Genomic DNA, 26,420 nt, shown 5'->3' on the forward strand with positions numbered 1-26,420 from the left:
GAAAACTACTTATTTAAAGATGTTGGAGGTTCCTTCAGGTTGCTTGACACTAAGCAAAACATAAGCACTCTTCGAGATATGTAAGCAATATTTTATATAATTCTCATTTATAAAGATATTTTACTACATCAAGACCAAATTTCTGCCTCTATATTATAACGTCTCTTGAATGGGACTTGGACAAATGTGCTGTTTTGTAAAACAACAAGTCCCCAGGGGCTGAGAAGGCAATCACAGGTGAGAAACCACTGCCAGCATTGACGACTGGAGTCCTGAGACATCATGTGTTTGGATGGGTCATAAAGTGATTAGTCCCCATCTCAGAGGAAGAGAGGGGTCAGAGGGCTAATGATTGAATGTGGTGTTGGTGATGGCTTACTAGCGCATGTTAAAGTATTTGAGTAAATGCCACAAAAGCTTTGTGGTCCTTGTTGGAATGCTATGTGTGTCTGATTTACCTGTTCCTTGCCGTGCTGAGAACATCACTGTTCTCATTAGAAACTGCTTCCGTGCTGTCTCATAGCAACCTAAAAATAGAAATGTCCCTATTAGGCTGTATAGCTGTGATGCCTGCTACAAGTTTTGGCCTCTTTAATTGTGCAATATATATATATATATATATATATATATATATATATATATATATATATATATATATATATATATATATATATATATATGAAAACTGTCTTTTGTCTGATGTTCCACACTGCAGACAGATTAAATCGTATTTATAGCTCTGGCTTATTATCTGAGGCATGGATTCAGACATTTATAGAAGGACAAAAAAGGATATTCAGTCAGCCCTTATTCCTAATGTATCACATGTAGGCATTGTCAGATGCTTTCATTTACAAATTGTCAATTCATTACAATAATAATACACACAAGTGTTTGGGAGGTACCGCTTTATAGTTCTGTTTGTGTGCTGCAGTTATGAGGATCAGGACAGAGGTTTTCATCATCAATTTATTTTGGTCGACTACTCTGACGTCAAGAGAATACACGGTTCATTCAAGAAGCAAGAAAGTAAGTTATTTATAACCCGCAGCACCTCCAGGTTGTGATCCTTGAGTGCGCAGAGAAAGGAATACTCCCCATTGGACTGATGTAGTGAGGCTCCATAACAAAAGCCACACCGCTCATGTCCAGAGAGGTACGGCGCCCTGCAAACTAAACTGGGACGCGTCGATGGGAACAGTCGCGGCTGAAAAATAGGGATATTGCGAAGAACTACAACAAACTTTCTCTTTCAATCATTAATTTCCTCTCCGATTTATTCGCTCTAAAGCCCCGGGTACTTTGAGCATGGGAATCCTCTCCTCTGACCAGGTAAGACAATTAGCAGACATGAAGTTGCTCTGCAAAAATGATCAAACTACACAATGATTGAACACGAAAGGAATTTAATTCAACTTTACGTCTTGAGTCGCTGCTTCCATCATCTTACAGGAGGCTGGGGTAAAATAGGGTTCACCTGTTCCATTACGCTTAAGATGAGATGTATGTACAAATGGTAGCTGCAATCTGAATTAGCATTTACACAATAAACACACATTTAAAATGCCGGATTTAACGGAGAAACAGACGACGGAGCATATTATTTGTAACGGAGCGCGTTTCTGTCGCCAAGTTATCCAAAATGAGAACCATGGACAGCGACTCTTCCGTCTTACGGGGGGCCGATGTTTCATGTCGCTTTTTTGAGCAGATTGTGTTGTCACACGTTTTTATTTTTGAATATTTTTAACATATAGATCACGTTGACGTATAGTGTCTTGCATATATGTTTTGAAAAAGATGAACACGCCTGGTGTGTGTGCGCACTCACAGACCGATTGATGCATTTGTTCGTCGTTCTTCGTCGCTTTCAGAAATATGATGGAAAAAGACAAACGCAAGCTCCTGTTTTGACAAAGATAACGAGATAAACTTTGATTTTCATATCCAAATCATGATCATCTTTCGTTTGAGAATCTAACAGGTGCTATACCGCGCTGTGTCGTGTATGGGGATTTTGAGGCATCACCATGATCCAATGTAGAATTGTTATTTATTTTTTTAACACATTGCCGGAATTTTTCTATGAAGATTATATATTTCCTATATCAGAAATCTGGAACAGTAAGTTATGTTTATAACCTTTATGTTGTAACAGACTGCCACCTGCTGGAGGTTATTTTTTGCAAACCAGAGAAACAAACAACATGAGTGTTAAATTATAAAGATTTTGCAATGTAAACTGAACTACTGCAATGTTTTGTTCAAAGGGCTGTGAACTGTAAATTCAACGCTGAGACGATCTGGTTTGGAGATGGCAGATATACTGGAACTGCGGACAGATGGAAATTCACTTCTAAAGGCGGTGTGGCTCAGACGCTTGCGACTCACAAGGCTTCTGTTGGAAGGAGGAGCGTACATCAACGAGAGCAATGAACGTGGAGAGACTCCACTCATGGTGGCCTGCATGTCGACACACACTGACCAGCAGAGTGTGAGCAAGTCAAAGCTGGTGAAATATTTGCTGGATAACCAGGCAGACCCCAACATACAAGACAAAGCTGGTAGGACAGCTCTTATGCAAGCCTGCAGCCACAAGGCTGGACACGAGGTGGTGGATCTACTGCTGAGCAATGGAGCTGACCCCAGTCTGGAGGACAGGAGCGGGGCCTCAGCCCTGGTCTACGGCATTAATGCAGACGATAAGGAGACACTAAAACTGCTCTTGGATGCGTGCAAAGCTAAAGGCAAGGAGGTCATCATAATCACCACAGACAAGTCGCCATCTGGCACTAAAACGACCAAACAGTACCTTAATGTTCCCCCGTCACCACAGCTGGAAGATAAGTCCTCCCCAGCATACTGCACCTCTCCGTCTGATATCAACGTCACTGCGTCACCCACACCTGAGCAAGAGCAACAAAACACAGTTTTCAGTTTCCAGACCAAACTGAAAACCTCCAGTTCGGCCGCGAAGCTCGCCAACGGGCCCACGTCTCCAACACGCCGGCCTGCCAACCCCAAACGTGCACGTTTGCCTCAGCTGAAGAGGCTGCAGTCAGAGCCTTGGGGGCTGATTGCTCCCTCAGTCCTGGCTGCAGCCGCCCATGAGGAGAGTAAAAAAGTCAGTTCTGATGAGGACGTCGTCACAGGGGTGAACGGACTTTCTTTGAATAAGAGGTCAGCTTTATCTCGACAGAGCAGTGTGGATGGAAAGGACAGCTTATTCCCGCTGGTGGGTGAACTACCCTGCAAAATGACAACCTCAATATCAGTTCCTCCAACGTCCAAAGCATCATATGAGAGATCTCTAGGCCAGCACCAGCCACTGGCACAGCGCATAACTGTGCCCACAGAGCAGGAGAGCAGCAGTGGGCTTGCCAGTTTGAGAGACACAGTGCATATGAGACATCTGGGGAACGATCACTATGACTCAGACTCTCAGCTCTACTCAGGCTCTGCCATGTTAGACTCTCCTAAGGTCCCAGTGGAGCGAAGGAAACTGAACACTTCTCCTCTAGCAATGCTAACTAGCTCCAGAGAATCTCTAGACAGCAACACCAGCACATCCTCTCCAAGCACAGCACACAGACGCGCACCAGGCCTCCTGGAAAGGAGAGGCTCGGGGACGCTGCTGCTGGACCACATCTCTCACACCAGGCCCGGCCACCTGCCCGCGCTCAACATCAACCCGAACCCTCCCATCCCTGACATCGGGGCTAGTAGCAAGCCCTCCTCACCTTTGGCCACAGGTATTAGATCTATAGCTCCAGTAGCACCTAACACACCAAAGAGAGGTGGCCTCAAGTCCAAGAAAAAACTTGTGAGAAGGCACTCTATGCAAGTGGAGCAGATGAAGCAGCTTTCTGATTTTGAAGAGATTGCTCATTAGTTAGTGATGGTGTTAATGCAGCACATATTGTGGGAGTAGAACTGTTAGAAACATAAATTGTCAGGAAATACATCCATAGGTTCCGCTGTGTAGACTCACAGCCATCTAGATGTTGAATATGTATAATTTATAAAAAGAATATATATATATATATATATATATATATATATATATATATATATATATATATATATATATATATATATATATATAAAGAAACTGAGCAATATAAATAGACTTCTTCCCTGTGTTACACCCAACCTTAAGGTTTATCATATTTTGACTTCACCATCTGCTGTAAATGTATTACAGTTTTGAATGTAAATGCCAAGACATGGTACTATTCCTCTGAACTAGCTCTCTTACATGACAATGTAATGCGTAGGGAACATACAGGGTCCATTTGTAGCCAGCAGGCCACTTGGGTGCACATCGTGCAAATGTAATTAGAAACATTTATGGAGTTTTTATTTTAAAAGAAAATGTGATGCACTTGTCTGAGATGTAGCTTTGAGTAAGATGAGATTTGACTGTTTGTAGCAAATTTGTACAAAGTGCCTTCAAGATAAAGAAACCTAAAAAAATAAGAGTTGTCAGATACATTTAATGTATTAGGAATATTTTTAATTCATGATGATGTAACCAAAATGTGTTTTATTTGAATATTGTTGCTGTCACATGAAACAAAATGGATATATGTGAAGTGAATGAAAAATACGCCTTAACAAACAGGTACAAGTATGGGCTATGTATATCAGCACTTTATTGCCCAGGAGAAAAATAAATGAAAATTTGCCATCAACAGTGTGACAAAACATCTTTATATCACACTTAATTCTTATATGATTGAATCAAGTAACAAAGAATGACATTCAAGCTCGTAGTCAACACAGGCATTGGTGAAACTTGTCGATTAAAATGTCATTTCACGCTAATGGCAATCAAACTAAAGATCATACCGCTTCCATGTAACTTACCTGAGAAGCATTGCTACTGTTTGAACAAAATGAAAGAAAACATAATTAAATCCATAGTATTTTTGCAAGTAGTTTGTTGTATATTCTGAATAAATGTCTGTCACTTGAGACTTTCTGTCTGTTTACTCATTTGTTACGTAAAGTAGGAGCTCAGCTGTTAGCAGCCACACAGATGCTCATTAGAAAGAGCGCCCATCCTTCCCCAGGCAGTCCGTTGGTACTATGAAGATGATGCCGATCATCACCGATGTCACTGTGATTATATCAGACCAACCATAGAGGCACTCAGATCCCACAGCTTCTTGGCAGCTTCATCATCCAAACCCTGAGGGGCTGCGGTTTTAGGGGCGCAGTCGCTGCAATCAGGGCAGAATTGAGTCTTAAACATGTGGCTTGATCCGTTACTACTGATTACTGATATCGCTGATTTATTCAAAAGGACCAGTTCTCATTCAGGAAAAAATAAAATAAAATAAAGATGAAAATCACAGGGTCACTAACAATACAGGACAGGACTTGGACAGAATAATGCAGTAGTTTGTGGTACCGTAATATAAATATGTCTTATTTTATTTGGGAATAAGTACCACTAAAGCACAATATCCACTGACTTGACAAAGGCCTATAATCCTGTTTTATTAGCTGATCTTGAGAGTTTTGAAATTGATCCATGTGCTAAAATGTTTTTTTTATACAACATGAACATAATTACTACTGAGCAGTATCCATAATGTGAAAGGAGTCGCTTGTAGATGTAAATCCTCAAATATTTATGCTCTAAAGATTCAAGATTCAATATATTGTATTGTCATATGCACAGATAACAAACAGTTACTCTGTACAATAAAAAGCTTATTTTGCTAGATCCTCCTAACACACAAAATTACAATGAACGTAAGGTAAAAAAAAAGGCACACAATATAGTAACAGTATTGCACAATGAGTGTATAAAGTGCACTATGCATTCCTACAAATATATAAGTATGATCGTGACGAACTCCCAGCAGCTGCATAATAACAAGGAAGCTACCAGCAACTGATTTATAATGACTGACCTGTAGTAGAGTCCACTTTCATTCTGCAGGCTCTCCTCCACAGCGCAGTAGATGGTGGTCTGAGCCCCTTCTGTTGGAGTCTTGATGAGGAACTTGAGTGGCGTAAACACAACTCTCTTCCAAAGGGGCAATGTGGGCAAGAAGTGTCGGCCGAGCTCCGTCCGGATTATACCAGGGTGGAGGCTGTACGTAGTTACTCCGGTACCTGCAAAACGACAAGACATATGACATGATGTATCCCCTTTATTGACAGTTCATTAAAAACTGTTTAATGTCTGGTGTGAGATAGAAAATGTTTCCATACCTTGCAGCTTGTTAGCCAGCTCCCTTGTAAAGAGGACATTAGCAAGTTTACTTTGTGCATAGCTTTTCCTAGGGAGGTAATCTTTGTCGTGATGTATGTCATCAAAAGAGATTTCACCTGTTAAGTGAAAGCAGCATTCAAATGACACTGAAAATCATGACATTTCTGACAGAGAATACAAATCCACATCTCTTGAAGTGAAATAGAAACAGAAAAAAACTGAACCTCTTTCGTGTGCTAAACTGGAGACGGTGACGATGCGGCTCGCAGCCGACTTCTTCAGGAGATCCAACAGACAGTTCGTTAAAAGGAAGTGGCCTAAGTGGTTCACACCAAACTGCATTTCAAAGCCATCTTCAGTTTGCCATTTTGGACAGCTCATAATACCTACAAAAGTAATATTTAATAAAAGTCTCAAAACTGTTGGATATATCACAACATCAGTTGTGAGATGCGATTCATACATTTACCTGCATTATTGATGAGAACATCCAGCCTCTCTTCACTTGCTAGGACGTCTCTGGCGAGCTGTCGTACTGATTTTAAAGATGCCAAGTCCAACTTTTTGACAATAACATTGTCATTTCCGCTCCTCTTCTTCACCTCTTCTGCAGCTTTGTTGGCTCTGTCCATGTCTCTACAAGCCAGAAGAACTCTCGCGCCTGAAACACAGCAGCAGATCTTTTACAGCTCAAGTTAAATTAGATATGGCCAAAATATGAAACCATGAAAAGTCGCTCACCCCTTTTAGCTAGGTCAACAGCCGTTTCTTTGCCAATCCCAGTGTTGCCTCCGGTGATCAAGACGGTCTTTCCCTCCATAGAGGCTTTGCTACGACACACTCCACCTGCCATCCATTTCTTCACGCCAAACAGTCCCACTCCTGTAAGAGAGCACACACAGTTGAAATACCCTTTAAGAGAAAAACTGGTCATTTTGCACTATATCTCTTCAATTGTCAACGGTTTTGAATTCCAACTACTTGCAACTATTTTGTTAATCAATTACTCTTTTTAGTCATTCTTCAATCAAAAATATCAAATAACGTGCTATTGTTTTTTTTCTTTTTATTGCTGTAACCAGGGTTCATGAAAATAAGCTATCTTAAGATGTCAATTCAGGCCTTGGGAAATGTCAGAAATGCATATATTGAAAGAATAATACACGTCAACTGCTACAATAACTGTGTTTTGTGTGATTGTATAATCCAGTTTGGGCTGTTTGTATTGTTTTTAACTGTTTTGCCTCTCTTTAGGGTCAACTTTCTTAAAGAGGACCACAATGTAAATTTTAGCTTTATTGTGTTATTAGCCCTGACAATTTAATTGTATGTCAGGAGGGATCAAATAAATATTCATGTCTATCCATCAATCCCACTTTGAATAACATATAGTATATAACATCCTGTGACCATACTAAAAACAATCAAGGCAATGATCAAATCAATCCTTTGTTCTAATGCAAGCTCACATTGTTTAATTAGATTATTGACTAGTAATTATAAACAAAAGTTGTAGCTGTGCTCTAATGCAGAAATTACACAAGAATAAAGCAAAAAGTAAAACGTCAAATGATTCCCAAAAAACACGTATTTGTCATTTTTGATGAATAAACATTTGAGAATATGAAGTTGTCGCAGAATTAATGGACATTCAATTGTAATTGTGTTAAGCATTCAATATCACTCACTATAATAACAAACATAAACTACCGCAATTTTTGTATCAACTGAAACACCACTGATATGCAGAGTATTATCAGTCACATGCGTTCAGATTGGTGAACGTTTGCCTAGACGATAAGAAACTGTAGTTTCTTTTGATTTTTAAACGAGTTACCTGTCACTGTGACCGCTACAATGGTTTTAGGATACTGGAAAACCAACGATCTCATCGCTGTGAAGGTCTGCATCACTCACTGGTTCTACAACTTTAGCCTTTCAGTTTAGTTTCGCTTTCTGTCGTATGAGCTGCAAAATTACCACAAACCAACAAGAAGAAATGCCCGAAACAGACGTGTGTCAACAGCTACATAACAACTCAGCTTTTTTTTTTTTTACAGGAAGTACCGCCTACTGTCGGTCTATAGACGAGTCCTATTGGTTCTTCTTGTTAGTTAGCTGGAAAAAAGTATTTTGACGAATATTAATATAAATAATACAAATGAAAAGAACAACAGCATTTTTGAAATTTTGTATATATTATAGAGAAAGTCATATTTATAAATACATTTAATTGAAATACAATAAGGTGAAATACAATAAGGTAAGACTCGCAGACGTTGGTCTCGTTCACTCGTTGGTTTATTGTACCAAGGTTCACACAAGCTGATACTGTAATGGTGCGCTAGCTCACGAAGCTTTCCCCACACTACACTTACGGCAACCCACAACACACGTACTAGCCCTGAAAACACCCGCCTCCCCCCCGCTCCACCAATCACAGGCCACAACTCCACCAAACGGACGCTGCTTTCCTGTGATTGGCCGGAAAGAGAGAGAGCTCTCTGCCCTAACCCCCCCTCCCAACCTGTAGAGGGTCGCTACTATATATATATATATATATATATATATATATATATATATATATATATATATATATATATATATATATATATATATATATATATATATATAGAGAGAGAGAGAGAGAGAGAGAGAGAGAGAGAGAAAATATCATATTATACCATATCCACGGCCATAGTTATTATCTTAATTAATGTTCTAAGATTTTCTAAAGTTAATGGCTAAAATGGTGAGTTTTAACATTTTTAAAGTCTTACTCCATGTGGCTTCCCTCATGGTCCCGCATTTTGGATCAAGAGCTACAGACTTGTTGGCACAGATCATTAGCTTACCATATCACCAAGGTAGTCAGGGGAAACATTAAGGCCTGAAGATAAGTAAAGACATCTTACAAATTCTACTAAAGCTAACTGGAAGCTTGTGATGGTGATGATGTTTTAAAAGGAGTTGACTGGTTTATATATATATATATATATATATATATATATATATATATATATATATATATATATATATATATATATATATATATATATACACACATTATATTGCTAATGGGTGAACACATCTATAATCTAAAATTAAATGCACAGAAATCATCCAGCAGAGGTCAGTGGCGGTTTACCAACTCAATATCAGGGCCTTCTAAAGGAATCCAGTAGATGGAGCACATACATCATATAAGACCCAAAACTATGTTTAATTTTTTGATAGCCACAGTTACCAATCAAGTCTAAGAACACTGGGGAAGTACTTTATATAGCATCAAATTACATCCTAAACTCCTACGAGCAAATTAAGATGTCTCTCTGCTGCTGTACAAGCAGACAAAAGAGAAAGCAGCAGCGCGTTGACAGTAATAATAGCATTACATGCTCAGATCTGAACTAAACTTTGATCAAAGCTGCAACTGAGCAACTAACTTCAAATACATAATTGAATTTCTTTCTTATTGATGAGTGTAAAGTTCTAGTGTGGCAGCTCATTAAGTCATCGCTCTTTTCTTAACTTCAAACCACAATAGGCTTGTCCACCATTAAAAAGTCTGGATAAAGACTTCAAATAGAGCTTTGACCTTGTGGTTTACAGGGTGACATCTAAGAGTGAATGTGAAGGTGGACAGCATGTTCACAGTGTGTACATACCAAAGGGTCAAACGTTCATGTTGAAGGTCAAAAGATTATGTAATCACAATGCCCAGTCTGACCGCGACAACATGATTTACTGTCTCTCATGACATGTGCAGGACAAAACTGTGAATTTCAGAAACAAGAACAGCTGACCTTCGACATAATGTTACAAACACATATTTAAAGAATGTTGTACTTTTTATACAACACAATATATTTTTGGTTCATAGACATTTTTATGTGACTTGCATATGTAACTATTCTCAAATGAAAGATTATACTTCAAAGGTGACCTGCAGAATGTTTCCACCCAGTCTGTCATGTGACTGCACTGCACACTTCCCAATCCCTCTATGGTAACTTTCCCCTGCTAAAATTAGAGAGCCCTCTGCCGAGACGTTTTGGAACGTGACTATCCTGCACCCATCCTGCAGATGGTAGGGGATCTCAACAAATTTCAAGTTTTCTTGAGTTTATTACAGTTCCACCATAGGAAGGATCCAGGCTTTTTTTTTTTTTTTTTTTTTTTTTACTAATACAACAAATCTTGTGAGTGTATGCTTTTGCATTTTTTTTAAAAAACATATTGTTTTGTGCAAAATGTTAAATAGCTACTTTATATTTGTAATCCACTTTTGCAAATGTAGCCCAATAGATTTGAGCAGTTTAATTTTGAATTGTATCCTAATGAACTCACAATATTCTTATTATTTATGCCTGCTAAATTGAGGTTGTACGCATTTTACACACAGTCATCGTCTTCTAAGTTGTTTCCTGACTTATGACTGACTGTGACATTATGATGACTATTATTATTTATATTGCTGTTTTTTATCTGTTGATTTATGCAGATGTTTCTTTGCTGTTCATTTTAATGAGTTCTCATCCATCGAATATAGCACAACAGTTTTCTATCAAGTATGATGGATTAATATATAATTTGCAAAATGGCATCAAGAAAAGTAAAGTTGTTTTGAATAAAACACTAAATGGGGTTTGTGTCCTATCCATGATTATTTCTTCAACTAACTCACATATTTATGGCTATGTTCTAGTTACTATTACTTTGCTTTTAACCTACACAATAAGTTATGTGTCCGCATTAGAGTAGGTCTTATTTACCTTCTCTAGGTTATGGAGAAGGAATAGAAAATCAAATGCACTATGGACATTTAATGTGGTCAATCTAAATTAGCTGACGACTTATAATAGCCCTGCAAACACACAATTCAGTGCAGCAGACACTTAACATGGGACATATGTTGGTGAGCTTTTTAAGGGGATTTCTTCACTGATTTTACATAACAAGTTCACAGAGTAGGCTACCACTTAACCTGTGATAGAACAAGGCCAGCTTTGGCTATAGGCAATTTCTTAATTAAGGCCATATGCAATTATCTCAGGTGTCATCATCAAAGACCAGAAGGTATATGCCATTTTATCCACAGCTGCTTCAATTTTTGACAAGACTATTTTTTTTAAATCTTACCTAGCAGGTTTTTGACGTTGGATTATAGTCACTATAGTGATTTTTTTAATTATGCACTATATTCATTGCAAGCCAACGTTTTTGTGTGAAACAGTAAAATGTCTTCAAACATACAGTTACACAGTGTGGGGACATTGGGCGTGAGGGATACATTTAATGTATTTAGCAGTGATGGCAGATGGTGACCTCTCCTTGAAGTCACAAGAGGCTCAGGGTTCACCCTGCAACTGTACTGTTGTCTAGACGGAGGAGAAGCTGCAGACTTTGACAGCTATTTTGCTCGGTCCCTCCTGTGTGTCTGTGCGACTCTGACGTAGCACCCGGCGTGTCCCGCCGGTGAGGCGAAAGGAGGGCGGTGCTGCCTCTGCTGCTCACTATATTGCAGAGCGTCTCCAAGCGTTTTGTCCCTCTCTGTTCTGAGTTGCGTCGAGTACTGTCAACCTCAGTGAGTCAAGCCAGGGAAACATGGCTGGATATCTGAAAGTCCTCAGCACTCTCTCGAGGTCTGCCGCTGCCTTTTCCAGAAACCCCGCGGTGCTTGCGCCGGCTTCAAATTGCCAGACCTCGCAACAAAGAAACTGTGAGTGGTGAGAGAGAGAGAGAGAGAGAGAAAGAAAGAGAGATAAACCGGGGTGATCCTCAGCATCTTTGTGTTAATGGTGGCTTTTGTGTTAAGATGGTGCATTTTGAATATTGCTGAGGTCGTCTAAGGTAACGTTGGCGACAACAATCAGCCGAGCCCTTAGGTTTTTGAGACTGATGGCGCACAAGCTACGCAGCTAACTTGACGTTAGCCGCACCGTTTTGCTGGTAGTAGAACTAATGGTTTTTTTTAGCCGGGGTGCGACGATGCTTCCCGGCTGACGTGTGCCAGGAGCTTAATACTTGATTAATGGTCGGGTCGTTATAAGGAGAACCCGGAACCGCTGTTTTTGTCTTTCACATCCAAAGTTTAAGGAACATCGGTTAATGGCCGTGTTGCCACATAACGCTAAATGAATGAAACTGTCCCCCACTTCCTCCCAAGAAAAATACTGCTACCACCAACAAAGCAAATGTGACAGTTTAACACAAATGATAACTGTTACACCACAAAATACTAAACAAATGCTTCTTGGAGAAAATTGGAGCGCGAAAACTGGCAGCAGATGAATAAAAATGAATCTTTTTTTAGCCGTGCGGACATTTTATTGCTCGTCGCTGGGGGAGAAAACGAGGTCATCGTCACTTAAAATCTCATTCATCTAGTGGTCCAAACTCAAAGTAATTGGCGGCTTTTCGGCCACCGTGACTTCAGTGCGACACTGAGTTGGAAAACTTTTGGCAAGGTCAGCCACTGCATACGAGACTTAACTATAGTGAGCAATGGCTGCCGCTGCCCGGTGTGTCCTACTTGCCGTTTTCCATCTGGGTTCACTGTGGCTACATTTGAACTCATCTGATCATTGAGGATTGTTACTTTAATGTTGTCTCGAAACGTTGACAAATCTTACTTTGTATTTATATCGTCACATGAGAGCAAACAAAATTGTTTCATTTATTTTTTTGACATGTATTCCAACTTTAATACAGGGAGGATTTGTATCCCAATAAGTTTTTGTGCTGTAGCTGCACGTCTTGATTCAACCATTCAAAGGGCAACTGAAGGGCAACATGGCTCTGGAGTGATTGAATCAAGTTGTCATGAACTTTGTAGTTGACAGTCGGTGGTCATTGATGGTCGCCCAGTTTACACCACCAGGATAAAACAAACTACGTTCCTCAACCTCTACACAAACCCTTAACTCCTAGAGATTCACACAAAAGGGTTACACATCTGTTAACATTACACATGTGGCTGTATGTTTTTACTTTTATTTAGAGTTTTTTTTTATAGAAATCATCCAAAAATCAGTGTGCCAGAAGTAGGATTCAGAGTGACACTGCTTTTTCCGTTTTTTATTGCTGTCACAAGTGGCATTGTCTTTCCCTCCTCAGCTGGTTATTGTAACTGCATGTGATTTAATTTTCACAGTGCTCATTAAATTGAACAATATGGAGTTTTTGGAAAGCTGTGGAGGAAAAGGTGTAATGTGAATCCAAAATTAGTTTATAAACTTGGACTCAGTCTGGTTTAAAAGTTGATTAATTGACCTCTCAAAAGACTTGTCTGCAACTTCACCTGCTGGATGCCTTTTCTTTGTATTGGATTCAAATAAAGGGTTTAAGGCTCGCTGCCTCTTTCTGTTGAAAGTCAACCTGAGTGACACAGATGAAGGTTGTTGCAGTCAACCTGTCAACACATTATTATTTTTTTGACTGTCTTTGGCAGCTTGCCCTTCATGTATATCACACAAATAATTGTTGCGCACATAAGTAAGATCTTAATATCCAAACTCACAGTTGAGTTCTCACATTAGTTCTAAACACTGTGCTACGGGGTATTTAAAATCGCTTAATGCTCAAAGTTGGCAATGAATGCGAGGCCAGATGGTTGGTTTTGTTTACTTAACCTTTAATCACACATTCTTTGGTTTTCAAATCAATTTTTACCCTGTATTCAGGCAAATTCTTTTACAGCTCAACACAACATTCATACGTCAACAAATTAAAAAAAAATCATACTTTGGAGTTGGTGCTGAAAACAAGGAAGTGTCTTTTTTCCAGTGTCAAATCATTTGAAATGGCTCCCAATCCAAATGTAGACTGTAAGTAACCGTTGCCATTTTTTAAATTTTTTTATTGCTGAGTTTGCCCTTGTGTTTGTTTTGAATGAAGACGACTGGGGCTGGGCAAAATTTAAAAAATCAAATAATAATAACAAATTTCACATTTTTATTTATGTGACTATAATCACTTTGTTGGTAAAGCTTGAACAATCTGGTAAATTCAGAAATATTACTTGGTTTGTGGTAAAGGCAAAAATCTGTTCTCTCATCCCGAAATATAGATGTTGATATACTATAAGCCCGGTAGACAGTTTTATCAACATATTAACGAGGAATTGAAGTAAGCTGCCCAGTGGAATTCTACCATTTTAAGGGTTAGTTGTGTATTTCTGCTAATGACTGGCTTTGTCTAAACCTACAGGTAGAGGGAGAAAAAAATGAGAGCAGGCTTATCTCCGATGCATGGAGGAATGATGTGGCAGGCAGGCCCACATGACTTCTATTCAGCCCACCCTTCAGCGTCCAGCTTGTGATGCATACAAAAGTTACATAACCTACTCAGCTCTCTGCTGTGCTCCCCTCCCCCTGCACTGTGATAGTGGAGCCCTGCTATAGCAGATTTTGGTTGGACGAGACAGAAATGATGCCAGTTGCTGCTCCCATAATGCATCGCGGCAGAAACTGAACTGTTCCAATAGCGGATGAAGGACAGTCTATTATTATATTACCAAAATCTAGTACACCTCTGCTCATGTGGTTTATTTTTCCTGATCATGACAACCTAATATTTCCACCGCCAACCTATTTTATGAACTATACAGGAGTTTGTGTGTGATAGCGGTTTGGAAACACACAATATTTTCCATGTTCAATACAAGTTGGTGGTGAATGTAACCGCATCTAATGATTATTTATACTTTTGCTCAATCGCTTTCTTTCTGGCTGCTTCATGCTTTTGAGTAACTCAACTGTAACATTAGAAGTGTCTTTTCGCTTTTCAGTGAGGTTATTTTCAGCGCTTCATGGTCGCCATGCATCTGTATTCGGCAGAGCTCATGTATCATGTTTGGAGCATGGGATCACTAAAGGCTGTTTTGACAGGTGTTGCCATGGCTTCATAATCCCAACTAGGTCAAATGTCTCGACAAACCCATGTGGACGTTTGATATTTTATTAAATTTAACATAAGGAGATGTTGGTTGTGTAACTAGTTCACCCGGTTCCTCCATGTTTACTTACATTATTCTGTGAAGACAGTGGGGGAGTATTAACTTGGCTGGGAACTCAGACTGTCACTTGATCCTCTGGACCTCCTCCTGTACTTTTCTATTCAGTGAACGGGGGCCTGCTGGCAGAACTCTTACATACTGAGCCGGATGAGAGAAGATATGATTAGAGATAATAATTTGCGGTAATCCGACAAACTGGAAGACAAAGAAATTTAGGGACCCTTCTCTCAAAAGTCATTGGGTGCGTGAAAATGAAAAAACTTTGGTTTAGTGAAGTTCAGTATCCATTTTAAAACACAAAGTGAGTTTTTAAAGCAAATTATTCAATGTCCAAAGTGGGTTTCGTATAGTGTGAGAGAAACTGTATTTTAAGGTTGAACTGTTTTTTTTTTTTTGTTTTTTTTTTGGCACAGATTTAGAGGTAATATTTTGGTGATTAGCTGTTTTGTGGAGCAGTGTGTTTTTCAAACTGATTTGTTTGTAACGCAAAGTCACAGCAAAGTAATGCAGACAGATTCAAACTATCCCACTAATTGACTGTCTAATGAAGTAATGCATCAAGAAACTGAGCCACACAAATGCAAGGAAGACGACTGCTTTCTGGGAATAATGCAAGTTTAAACATGCTTATTTTACGCAACCAAAAATTGGTTTTGCATAGGTTTTTTTTTTTTTTTTTTTTTTCCCAAGGAAAGACATTCATTTAACACATTACAGAAAGGATGCATTTAGGTAAACACAAAATACAAACTTAAATGTGGTGTACTTTGAAATTACTCTGTACACCTTAAGTACAGTTTATTTTCTTTCAAATTCGTAGCTTAAAAAATCCTCTATAGAGGCAACCCCTCACATTTGAGAAGCAAATGTTTGTTGCATTTTTTTTTGTACTGAGTCAAGTTTTTTTTATTTATTTATTTATTTTTTAAAGTTTTTACTTTTAGTTTTTTTTTTATGTCTAACTGCCAATCCCTCGGCTTTGGATATTTGCCATTAATAGTTGCAACAGTAATTCCTGAGACAAAGATTTTATTTGACAAATGTAAAGGAAACAGGACCTAAAAATAACTGGGTTTTTTTCCAGTCACCAGTTTTCGTGTTTGTTTGTTACTCAGCAAGTCTTTGACCCTTAAATAATAAATATGCTATTTTTTTTATTTATTTATGAAAAGCTGGATTTGCTTGAACCCATATCTGTGTGTTGACAGATGCCGACAAACGCATCAAAGTGGCCCAACCGGTGGTGGAGATGGACGGAGACGAGATGACCAGGATCATCTGGGAATTCATCAAAGAGAAGGTGATTAAGTGGTGTCTAGATGTAGAAGAGTAAACGCAGAAACACTGGTGTGAGCCTCAGAGGACACCGTGCCCACGCTGTCTGACTCGTCTATTTTTATATTTCAGACTGACACGTGTATGTGAGGGGAGGTTTATGGAAGATTATGTATGTATGATCTGGAGGGGAGGGGCTTCGAGCTTTGTGAACTGCCCACTTCCAGCAGATTGTGTTTTGCTCAGGAAGGAAACGTTAAGAAGTGTGTTCCAACAATGGACGTGTGATTCATAAATCTAAATGGTCATGCAAATACCTGTTACCATATGTTATTCACATATTTTACACATTTGGGATTTTTTTTTTAACATTTACACACTTGACACTACAGTTTAAAATCCTTTGATTTGGTCTCTCAGAAAACTGGACTGAATAAAGTTGTATGGACTAAAAAACTGTGGTGTTGTTGTAAGTGTATGTTTTTGTTGTGTCTTTTAGCTCATCCTGACCAATGTTGATGTTGAGCTGAAGTATTATGACCTGGGTCTGCCATATCGTGACCAGACTGATGACCAGGTCACCATCGACTCTGCCCTCGCCACTTTGAAGTACAATGTGGCGGTTAAATGTGCCACCATCACACCCGACGAAGAAAGAGTGGAAGGTCTGTAGCAAGTATTTAATTGCCGACACATTTCTAGGTTCAGAGCAGTTCATGTAAAATGTCTTCTGTACGCAAATTGGCAATGAGCATGCTGCATTTGTGATTGTCAATGTTGACATGTGCCAAAGATAAGTGACCAGTGTCGCCACTCTATACGCTCCCCCCTGTCCTTTTTGAAAAACAACTGAATTATCCGCCTCAAAAATCCAATGTATTTTGTATTGGTAGAGACTTCAGAGTTTGGGTCCAAAGTACACAGGAGACCAGACCGATTTTAAAGGCAACAAACTTTATAGGAAAATGTTACTCGTCTCACAAAAAGATTATTGCTTTGTGTACTATGGAACTCCAGATACAAGAATGTCCTTATCTGTGAGCTCTGGTCAGGCCTTGCATTTATTGTGAGGCAGCTGAAGCGTATTTAACCTTTTCCTTCATCCTATACATCCTGTTCTAACGGTAATTATTTTTAGAGTTTAGCCTGAAAAAGATGTGGAAGAGCCCCAACGGTACCATCAGGAACATCCTGGGTGGCACCGTCTTCCGTGAGCCAATCATCTGCAAGAACATTCCCAAGCTTGTTTCGGGCTGGACGCAGCCCATCACCATCGGCAGACACGCCTTCGGTGATCAGGTGAGTCTCCTCTACCTGCTGACGAGCAATTCACTTTACTGTTATATTTACAACATTGTGTGTACGCCTGCCGGTGCACAAATTCCTATTTAGAAATTGGAAATCAACTTGGAAATGTGTGCACGTGGATCAGCCTCCTATCACATTCATCCCACATTACATTTTACACAGCCAATGCAAAGCGCCGGATGTTGTTTAGACCTAGAAATGAATGTTTCGGACACGGTTTTTGAGATGCTTTTGGGTGAGGTGAACCCTGACCACATTTCCTCCTAATCGCTCGATTCATGCAGCTTTACGAGAGTGTGGCCACAATGCTGTTTTCAAGGCAATCAAACTGATAGCTTCCAAACTGCACCGCTTCTTTCCCATTTGAATAAACCAAAAATTAATAGAGTTGTGGTCACTGCTCTGATTTTTACATGACCTTTTTTATATATGAACAATATTCAAAGACATTATTTAAACTATTGTTCTGCAATTCTCAAAAGCAAATTGATGTCATCTTGGCTTTTTACCATCAAAATAGATTTGAGTAGTTTTATATCTTTTACAACTGAAAAGTGCTTGTGGTATAGTCACAGCTCACTAGCACAAATAACAAGTATGTGATAAAGCAGATTTATAAGTAATGTGCGATCTGGAGTTAAATCATTATACATACAATGATTCTTTTCACATTTTAATTTCTTCAATCTGGCTTCAATTCACCACCTCACCCTCTGGTTCGCACATTTCTCCGGTCTTTATTATACCCAGTGATTAGAGTTTCTGTGCAAGTGCCCACTTTCTATATTTAAATTAGTTTTTATTGATCATAACTTTTTGCGTGGGAGGTGACGTGAGCCTGTTTCAGGCACCGTTTTGTGCACATGTACCTCATACATGAGATCCAAGGCCTTTTTTAAAATTTGAATATAAACGTTAATAAAAATCCACTCTGTGTCTACAGTACCGCGCAACAGACTTTGTTGTGGACCAGCCTGGAAAATTCAAGATGATCTTCTCACCTGCTGATGGTAGTGCAGGGAAGGAGTGGGAGGTCTATGATTTTCCAGCTGGTGGCTGTGGAATGGGCATGTACAACACTGACGAGGTGAGTGTGTGTTTGATTGATAGATAGATAGATAGATAGATAGATAGATAGATAGATAGATAGATAGATAGATAAGTCAGAAATAATTATTTATTTCTCTGAAACGGCTTTTATCATTGATTAATTTGTTCTGGGATACTTTCTGATGTAGATTTTGTTTGCCACTGAATATTTATGGCAGTCGGACACTATATGTATAATCAACCCAAAATAAACTACAGTTTCAAAGTCAAGTTCACCATATTTAAATAACGTGGTCACCCGCTAAAGGTGCGGCTCATTGATGTGCCGTAATAGTTTGTGAATAATGGAGATCTCTGGCACAAAGAAATAAGATGTATCAGGCTTTGGCTTAAAGAAAATGCTTGTTAGTGGCATCAATTAATCTTCATTTTAGTTTTTTTATGGGACAGTAAGAAATAGCTTAGCTTTATGTATTTTAATTTGTATTTGTCACCTAGAGGGATACACAATCATATAAACTTGCTTAATTCTTGTCAGTAGTCCCAAACTCTACCTGTTTAGGCTTGTTAGTGGACTTCTGGTAATTATATCTTTTATAACCGCTGCTACATTCTGCCCGAGGCCTTTGTTTTAGAATTGATATAGAAGTCGTTTCGGTAGTGTGACCTCTTTTCAACCTGCTTTACTACTGTTTTGTTTGCCTTCATCAGAACAGGTTTGTTTGATGAACAACATCAGAGGTCACAGTAGATGACTTTAAACTTGTCAAGGGGAAGGTCGTTAGCCCCTGTAGTACTGATAAAACGCTACAGTAGTGGTAAGCCGTTTGTTTTCACCCCCAACAGTCTATCACAGGCTTTGCCCACAGCTGCTTCCAGTATGCTATTGGCAAGAAGTGGCCTCTGTACATGAGCACAAAGAACACCATCCTTAAAGCCTATGATGGCAGATTTAAAGACATCTTCCAGGATATCTTTGAAAAGTGAGTGTCTTTTTGTTTTAATGCACTTATTTGAGTTTTTTTTCAATTTGTGCTCTACATCATTGCTAAAATATAATTAAAATAAATGTATTTTATTCATTTTTTTATACATAACTATTTCAATAATTTTAATTTGGTCCAACATTGTTGAAAAATACAACTATTATTTTCACTTAACAAGGTAAGGGCAAGAAGTAGCTTCAGTTAAATATGCTAATATGCCATGTTTGTTCTTTTAACAGGAACTACAAACCCGAGTTTGACAAACTGAAGATCTGGTATGAGCACAGACTTATTGATGATATGGTCGCCCAAGTGCTGAAGTCTTCTGGAGCCTTTGTGTGGGCTTGCAAGAACTACGACGGAGATGTTCAGTCCGATATCCTCGCACAAGGTGAGATGCTCGGAAAGCAACACGGCTGCTGCTTCTGGATGAATTTTATGTTGCAAAAAGACTGAGACGTATTAGCATTTGAGATGCCTGCCAGTTATTTGATCAGATGAGGGTTGCATTAAGGAAAGATTTGTGTTTCCTGTTTCTAGGTTTTGGCTCTCTGGGATTGATGACATCAGTTCTCGTGTGCCCTGACGGCAAGACTATCGAAGCTGAAGCCGCCCATGGCACCGTGACCAGGCACTATCGCGAGCACCAGAAGGTTGCTAACCATTTTGAACATTTTCTGCTCTGTATTGAAAAACATTTACTATGAGCAATGAAACGGAGAATGTGTGAAGCCAAACTGACTGTCATGTGTGAAGTTATACTGCCATCATGTGGGGAAAATTGAGAAGCAAAGTATATAAACTAGGATTTACATTCATGATTCTTAAAAACAACATTCTAGTTCTGTGAAGAAGTTAAAAACGGTAAAAACTGTCCTTAACTCTACTTTCAGGGAAACCCGACCAGCACCAACCCCATTGCCAGTATTTTTGCCTGGACTAGAGGTCTGGAGCATCGTGGGAAACTTGACGGCAACCCAGACCTTATCAAGTAAAAGATGTTGTATTTAAGGGAAACGTATTGGTCCTGGGATCAAGCATGCATTTTCTAAATGTCTTTGTTTATCTGCAGGTTCTCCCAGACTCTGGAGAGAGTGTGTATCGAGACTGTTGAGAGTGGTACGATGACCAAAGACCTCGCTGGCTGCATCCACGGCCTGCCCAAGTAAGTTAATCTTGTGTGTTGATGCTTATGTTAAAGAGTGGTCGAAGGTAAGTCATCAACTACATACATTTGTGTACTGCTTAAGGGCGAATTATACTCTTGCAAATACAACTGCGTCTGGCCACACAGTTGGATCAACGGACTCGTTTTGGTTTATAGTTCCCGTGCGTTTTCTTTTTTCAACTTTGAATGCAAATGTTCCCTTTTTGTTCAAACCGTCAGTCTAAAACATTGACATAAAACGGGGTGTAACTTGCCCTGATTCTGACCTGCACGCATGTGATACGGGTTGGGAACCCGAAACCTCGTCCCAAACATGCCCTCATCTTGTTTTTCGCTGACAGGAGTTTAAGCCAATATGGTCTCCTGTGGACAAAAGGGTCTACGGTTTAAGGAGTTTTTTACCTCTCAAAGTAGTGTTTTCATTAACGTTTGTTGGCAGGATTTATTCAAAACAACAACCATTTCAATTTGGTGGAGATTTATGCAGTGAAAGAAAAATGTATTTGTCTCGGTTCAGATCCAAATGTGGATCCAAGCAATTTTTAAGAATTCTTAATGTCGTGAAATATTCATTAAGAGTGCTTTTTTTGAATACTGAAGAACAAACTGCACACATTGCAGGATTGTACCTCTCGATCCAGCTACAGATACAAATGTTGTATTAAACCCTCACTTGTTGATTTTGTAGCCCTGGTGGAATTATTGTTCACCAAGTCGTTTCGGCACATGATTGGTACAAGCACTACATTAGCTGTTAGTTGCTCGCTTCAGCACATCTTGACTTTTTCTTTAAAGCACTTTTCATCCTTGAGGCATTGCAGCTCACACATCTGCCAATGATTGCTTGTTATTTTTCTCACTAAAGACACTACTCGGCAAACTAGAGACGAGCATAAATACAGGAGGCTGCAGCACCAAGTCATACTGGTTAAAAGTCGCTTATATCGTACATCTTGCCTAATACCGATAATGATCTGGATAATGATGCTTATTTATTACGTTATTAACCAACAGCCCTAATGACAAGGATAATTGATTATTTTGCTACAGTATTCTCTTTTCTCCCATAAAGTATGAATACTGAATGTTCTAATCTGTATTGTCTTGCTTTCTTAGTGTCAAGCTGAACAAGCACTACGTCAATACCACAGACTTCCTCGACGCCATCAAGACAAATTTGGATAAAGCCCTTGGCAAGTAAAAGACTTGTAAGAATATAGTTAGCCTGGAGATGGAAACATCACTCATCTGTTTTTGTACCTCATTCTTAACTTAAAAGGTCAATAAATAAATTGCATTTTGTCTGAAGGAGAAAAGAAAGTACTGTATTACGATTATGTGGTATTCAATTAGGTTTTTGTTAAATAGCTGAGAACTGTGCTTCCACCTGATGTCTCCCCAACTATCCACCCCATTATTTGCCAGGTTTTATTTTTGTAATGTGAAGTACTGTATTAATAAGTCTATATTGTGTAATGCCTTGGGCAGGACTGACGCCTCTGTCAAACATATTTGCCAATAAATCGTGTTTGAGTCACTATTGGTAGTTGTTGTTTTCAAAGCAAGCAAAGACATTTTAAAGGTAAATAAATTTATTATTTTACAGTCTGGTCCACAACATTGTACATACATTGCTATCAACATTATCTCCACACTTATGTCTAATACAGAATTCCATTTAAGCTGAACACCTTTCCCTTTTTGAACATCACGTAAACCGTGATGGAATGAACACAGAAGCTGAAGAACTCACAGAATTGAGCATTTTTATTTTAAATGCGCTATATCCACATCGCAAATGAATACCTTGTTTTGCAGGTTACAAGTTTGAAAAGCTAAGCACTGGGAAACTGAATATATTGAGCATTTCCCAAATCATTTTCCACAAGGTCCGTGGCCCTGTCACATGTTGGGAGGTTGTCGTTCATCACTTGAGACCAGTGTACAGCATGATGGATGGCATGCTCTTGCAGACACACTGGGGCACTTAATATTTGTGTCTTGAGTTTTTTTGGGACACTTCTTGTTGAGATTCATCCATAAAAAAACAGAACTGCAATATGAATGCAGGGTCTGCATTGCTTTTGAAAAATGCTGCAGTCCTGTCTCGTGAAGGCCTGGATGTAGGGAAACAGTGAGACTCGTTGAAAGCGAAGCTGTGCCACAGTCTGTTCTCTGTGGTAATCTTTAGAGGAGATCTACAGATGGGTGGGAGGGGAACCTGAATGTAATTTCATGAAGTCTGCGATTGGACCCCAAGAAATCTAATGTCCCAGCTCAACACAACAGCAAGGAAAAGAGACTCGCAGTCCCCGTAGCTGCAAGATTTCATCCAATTCTTTGGTAAAGGGGTCCTAACATTTAAAAGGGGTATTTTGATTAGCGTCTTAAAACATTCCACAGAAACAATTACATTCATAGACTAGCGATCAATACAGGGTGATGCTTGTTAATGCAAAACCTAAAAAGTCAACAGTGGTCCTCAGTGCAACGCACTGATTACAGTACCAGCCACCATACAAGAGGACTTATACATTCTGTACAATAATATACAATTAAACAGATTGCAAATCCAATTGAAAATAACTAATTTTGCAGACCTCAAATGTAATTTATCACAGTAAAAATCTAGGTGAATCATTAACCTTTGCAACTTGATAAGCTTTGGCATGTGAAATTACAATTTTTTTCTTTTCCCTTCTTTAACCCTTCATGTTAGTTTATCCCGGCAGACGGAGAAAGCGGGATTGTCTGAATGAGTAAGTGCAGTTTAACATCATGTGCTTTTAAGCTTGTAGCTAAAAATGTGCTTTTTAAATTTGGCTCAGATGATGTTCCTGTTTTTAAGCAACTGACAGACTATGTATTTGTATATATATTTCTTTATTTTACCGCTCACGTTTCTCAAATATAATATATTTATTCAGTAGATTTGCTGTGTTTTAGAGATGAAAAATATGTAATAAGGTAAAAAGTATCTATTTCCAAATTTCATAGCAATACCAGTGATTCCAGTGCATATGAATGTGCAGTTTGCCTGGTGTCTTCACACACTTGAAGAACAACCCAAGCACTATGCTTTTAAAAGCAAAGAAAAAAAACAATCGTATTTTCATTAGTTCACACATATTCAATTTGGGGTCATTTCAATAATTCATGCGGTACTGAAGCGCCCTGTGCCCTTCCCATAGGTGCTGTAATACTCCATTTGAGATAGTTTAGCAATGTCTGGTGTGTTGTTGTTGTTCGCTCGGTTTTCTCGCTCGCTGAATTCAAAGCTCTCCTCTTCGTAGTCGTCCTGGCCGTCTGTGTCTTTGGGGAGTTCTGATGAAGGAAGCAAATACACAAAAATCATCGCACTCTGTCCTCAACACACATTCAGAGCTCTTCCTAAAGACACATGGCCCCTCCTCCCCAGCCTCTGTATCAGCCTCTACTGATAGAGACAAGCATGTCTAATCCAGGCAATGCTATATTTACTAAACACACAGGGAGGGAGTGACGGAGAAACATCAAAACACTTGGCCACTCGATTACAGTACATGCTAAGTCAAAGTGCATCAGGGGCAGACTGAGTGACACTAATACGACATGACGCCCGCCAAGCAGTCCCACAAGGAAACGTTTGACACATAATCCGTCATCAAGGAGTTTCATCTGTTTCAAAGCAGAGAGTGAAATTAATTGTTGGATGATCAATAGAGGTATTTACCATGTCCATCTATTGAGGTGTCCATGATGCCGTGTTTGACCTTCATGTGTCGACTGAGGTTGCCCTTCAGGTTGAACTTGCTGGAGCAGTATGGGCACTTGAAGGGCTTGCTGCCTGCGTGGAGGTGCATGTGGCCGAGGAGGTTGTACATTCTGTTAAATGACTTTCCGCACACCTGAGAGACAAAAGAGTGTGTCAGTACCCGCCCCAGCTCAATCACGGCGGGACCCGGTGTTCTCGAAGTACAACGCCACTCGCTTCACTCACCTTGCATTTGAAAGGCTTGACCGGCAGGTGGACAATCATGTGCGTTTTAAGGGTCTGCTTCTGGACAAATGTCTTGAAGCAGACGTGGCACTGGAACGGCCTCACACTGGCATGGATCAACATGTGTCTCTTCAGGTTGGCAGACAGGGTGAACTCTCTGGCACAGACTTCACACTTGAATTCTTTCATACCCTGCAGAAACAAAACATAATTTGGCTTAATATATGGTTAAGAGGAAATTAAATAATGAGTCGCAGAGAAAAAACATACAAGGAACATTTGCATCCTTGCTTTTGATCCAACACATGTAGATTCCATTAGCCCGCCCCCCAAGTGTTGAAAGATGGCAGAAGAGTGAAGAGATTAAACTTTTTTTTCTTTCAACATTTATTTAACTTTTGCTTTTGTTAAATATTGAAATTAAATGCAATAAAAAGAAATATTTTCCTATAGAATAAAACAGATGATACAATGAAATGGAGAGAAAAACCAGAGTGATTCATCAGACACAAAGGGAAGTAGCTCTGCGAATGACACACAACACAAAACACATGCAAGTGGGGGGTTGAGTCAAACAAAAAAAAACTCAAGGCCTTTGAAGGCTATGTTTACAAAGCAACTGGTTTTGGAGGAAAGGCTGTGGTGCAAGTGTGCAATATACACTCCCATTTTCCTATAAGGATTCATACAAAGGACTCTAAAGGAGTGAAGCTAAAATACTTCCCTGAATCGCTTATATGTTTATATCTTGATAATGCCATTTTAAATATGAGTTTTAGAGTAAGTATATGCCTATTTCGGCTTCTGTTTTGAACACAAACTGGTTGACAAAGGCACAACATCTGGATTTGAATACATTAAGTGTACGGGTGTGCGCTGCCTGTACCTTGTGAGTGAGAGTGTGTTGTCTAAGGTGGTGGATCTGGACAAACTCCATGCCGCACTCGGGGCAAACGTAAGGCCGCACGTTCTGATGCTTCATCAAGTGGTTCTGCAGCTGGCTGCGGTAAGCAAAGGACTTGTGGCACTCTGTGCACTGGTATGTGGTCGGGCCCTGGTGGCTGGCGAGGTGGCGCTTTAGATGCGCGTAGGTGGGGAACTCAAGACCGCACTGTGTGCAGACATGGCACTGACCGTTCTCGTGTTTGTTCTCGTGCGTCCTCAGCTCACTGGGGTAGGCAAAGCCCCGGCCACAGAAGCGGCAGCTGTAGGGCTTGACGTCCGAATGCTGCAGCATGTGCCTCTTCAGGTGGCTGGTCTGCGTGAAGGCCTTCTCACATACTGTGCACTTGTGAGGTCTGGTTCCCTGGTGGGTGAGCAGGTGAGTCTGGAGGTGGCTCGGCTGCTTGAAGAGCTTTCCACAGTGTATACATTCATGGGGTTTAATTCCGTTGTGGCCCAGAATA

At 39.6% G+C, this 26,420-nt stretch overlaps 4 protein-coding genes across 4 annotated transcripts in view; 2 read left to right on the plus strand and 2 right to left on the minus strand.

Annotated features, from left to right (window-relative positions):
* Positions 1-1,137: 1,137 nt before the first annotated feature.
* On the plus strand, positions 1,138-3,919 carry ankrd34c (ankyrin repeat domain 34C). Its single transcript, XM_068603505.1, has 2 exons — positions 1,138-1,332; positions 2,271-3,919. Exon 2 carries the CDS (start codon positions 2,315-2,317, stop codon positions 3,890-3,892), a length of 1,578 nt encoding a protein of 525 aa, XP_068459606.1. The 5' UTR covers positions 1,138-1,332; positions 2,271-2,314; the 3' UTR covers positions 3,893-3,919.
* Positions 3,920-4,515: 596 nt separating this feature from the next.
* On the minus strand, positions 4,516-8,236 carry LOC137804257 (retinol dehydrogenase 13-like). Its single transcript, XM_068603385.1, has 7 exons — positions 8,067-8,236; positions 6,971-7,111; positions 6,699-6,890; positions 6,454-6,615; positions 6,229-6,345; positions 5,925-6,129; positions 4,516-5,225 (listed from the first exon to the last, which is right to left on the minus strand). Exons 1-7 carry the CDS (start codon positions 8,137-8,139, stop codon positions 5,129-5,131), a joined length of 987 nt encoding a protein of 328 aa, XP_068459486.1. The 5' UTR covers positions 8,140-8,236; the 3' UTR covers positions 4,516-5,128.
* A 3,502-nt stretch (positions 8,237-11,738) lies between these two features.
* Positions 11,739-22,573, plus strand: idh2 (isocitrate dehydrogenase (NADP(+)) 2). The gene is made up of 11 exons (XM_068603217.1): positions 11,739-11,951; positions 16,457-16,548; positions 17,023-17,188; positions 17,662-17,822; positions 18,775-18,918; positions 19,728-19,864; positions 20,107-20,258; positions 20,408-20,520; positions 20,761-20,858; positions 20,940-21,032; positions 22,152-22,573. The coding sequence occupies exons 1-11, from the start codon at positions 11,837-11,839 to the stop codon at positions 22,234-22,236; spliced, it is 1,356 nt and encodes a 451-aa protein (XP_068459318.1). The 5' UTR covers positions 11,739-11,836; the 3' UTR covers positions 22,237-22,573.
* Positions 22,574-22,648: 75 nt separating this feature from the next.
* znf710a (zinc finger protein 710a) overlaps positions 22,649-26,420 on the minus strand; it is a 6,879-nt gene continuing 3,107 nt past the window's right edge. The window contains exons 2-5 of the mRNA XM_068604016.1: positions 25,901-26,420; positions 25,015-25,206; positions 24,748-24,922; positions 22,649-24,359 (exon numbers count right to left, since the gene is read on the minus strand). The exon at positions 25,901-26,420 is cut by the window's right edge and continues 962 nt beyond it. Coding sequence (XP_068460117.1) covers positions 24,190-24,359; positions 24,748-24,922; positions 25,015-25,206; positions 25,901-26,420 — 1,057 coding nt within the window. The 3' untranslated portion in view covers positions 22,649-24,189. The remainder of the gene's footprint in view (positions 24,360-24,747; positions 24,923-25,014; positions 25,207-25,900) is intronic.

This window comes from Clinocottus analis, unplaced genomic scaffold (assembly GCF_023055335.1).
Source record: "Clinocottus analis isolate CAN_PGR_092001 unplaced genomic scaffold, fCliAna1.0.p SCAF_6, whole genome shotgun sequence".
Taxonomy (NCBI): domain Eukaryota; kingdom Metazoa; phylum Chordata; class Actinopteri; order Perciformes; family Cottidae; genus Clinocottus; species Clinocottus analis.

Bases quoted from the DNA above. Each gene is read 5' to 3' on its own strand.
- idh2 (XM_068603217.1), top strand. From the start codon at position 11,837: ATGGCTGGATATCTGAAAGTCCTCAGCACTCTCTCGAGGTCTGCCGCT. The intron at 17,189-17,661 runs GTCTGTAGCAAG...AATTATTTTTAG, and splicing joins CGACGAAGAAAGAGTGGAAG to AGTTTAGCCTGAAAAAGATG. The intron at 21,033-22,151 runs GTAAGTTAATCT...TTGCTTTCTTAG, and splicing joins TGCATCCACGGCCTGCCCAA to TGTCAAGCTGAACAAGCACT.
- ankrd34c (XM_068603505.1), top strand. From the start codon at position 2,315: ATGGCAGATATACTGGAACTGCGGACAGATGGAAATTCACTTCTAAAG.
- LOC137804257 (XM_068603385.1), bottom strand. From the start codon at position 8,139: ATGCAGACCTTCACAGCGATGAGATCGTTGGTTTTCCAGTATCCTAAA. The intron at 7,112-8,066 runs GTAACTCGTTTA...GCTCTCTTACAG, and splicing joins TGTAGCGGTCACAGTGACAG to GAGTGGGACTGTTTGGCGTG. The intron at 6,346-6,453 runs GTTCAGTTTTTT...TTCACTTAACAG, and splicing joins CAGTTTAGCACACGAAAGAG to GTGAAATCTCTTTTGATGAC.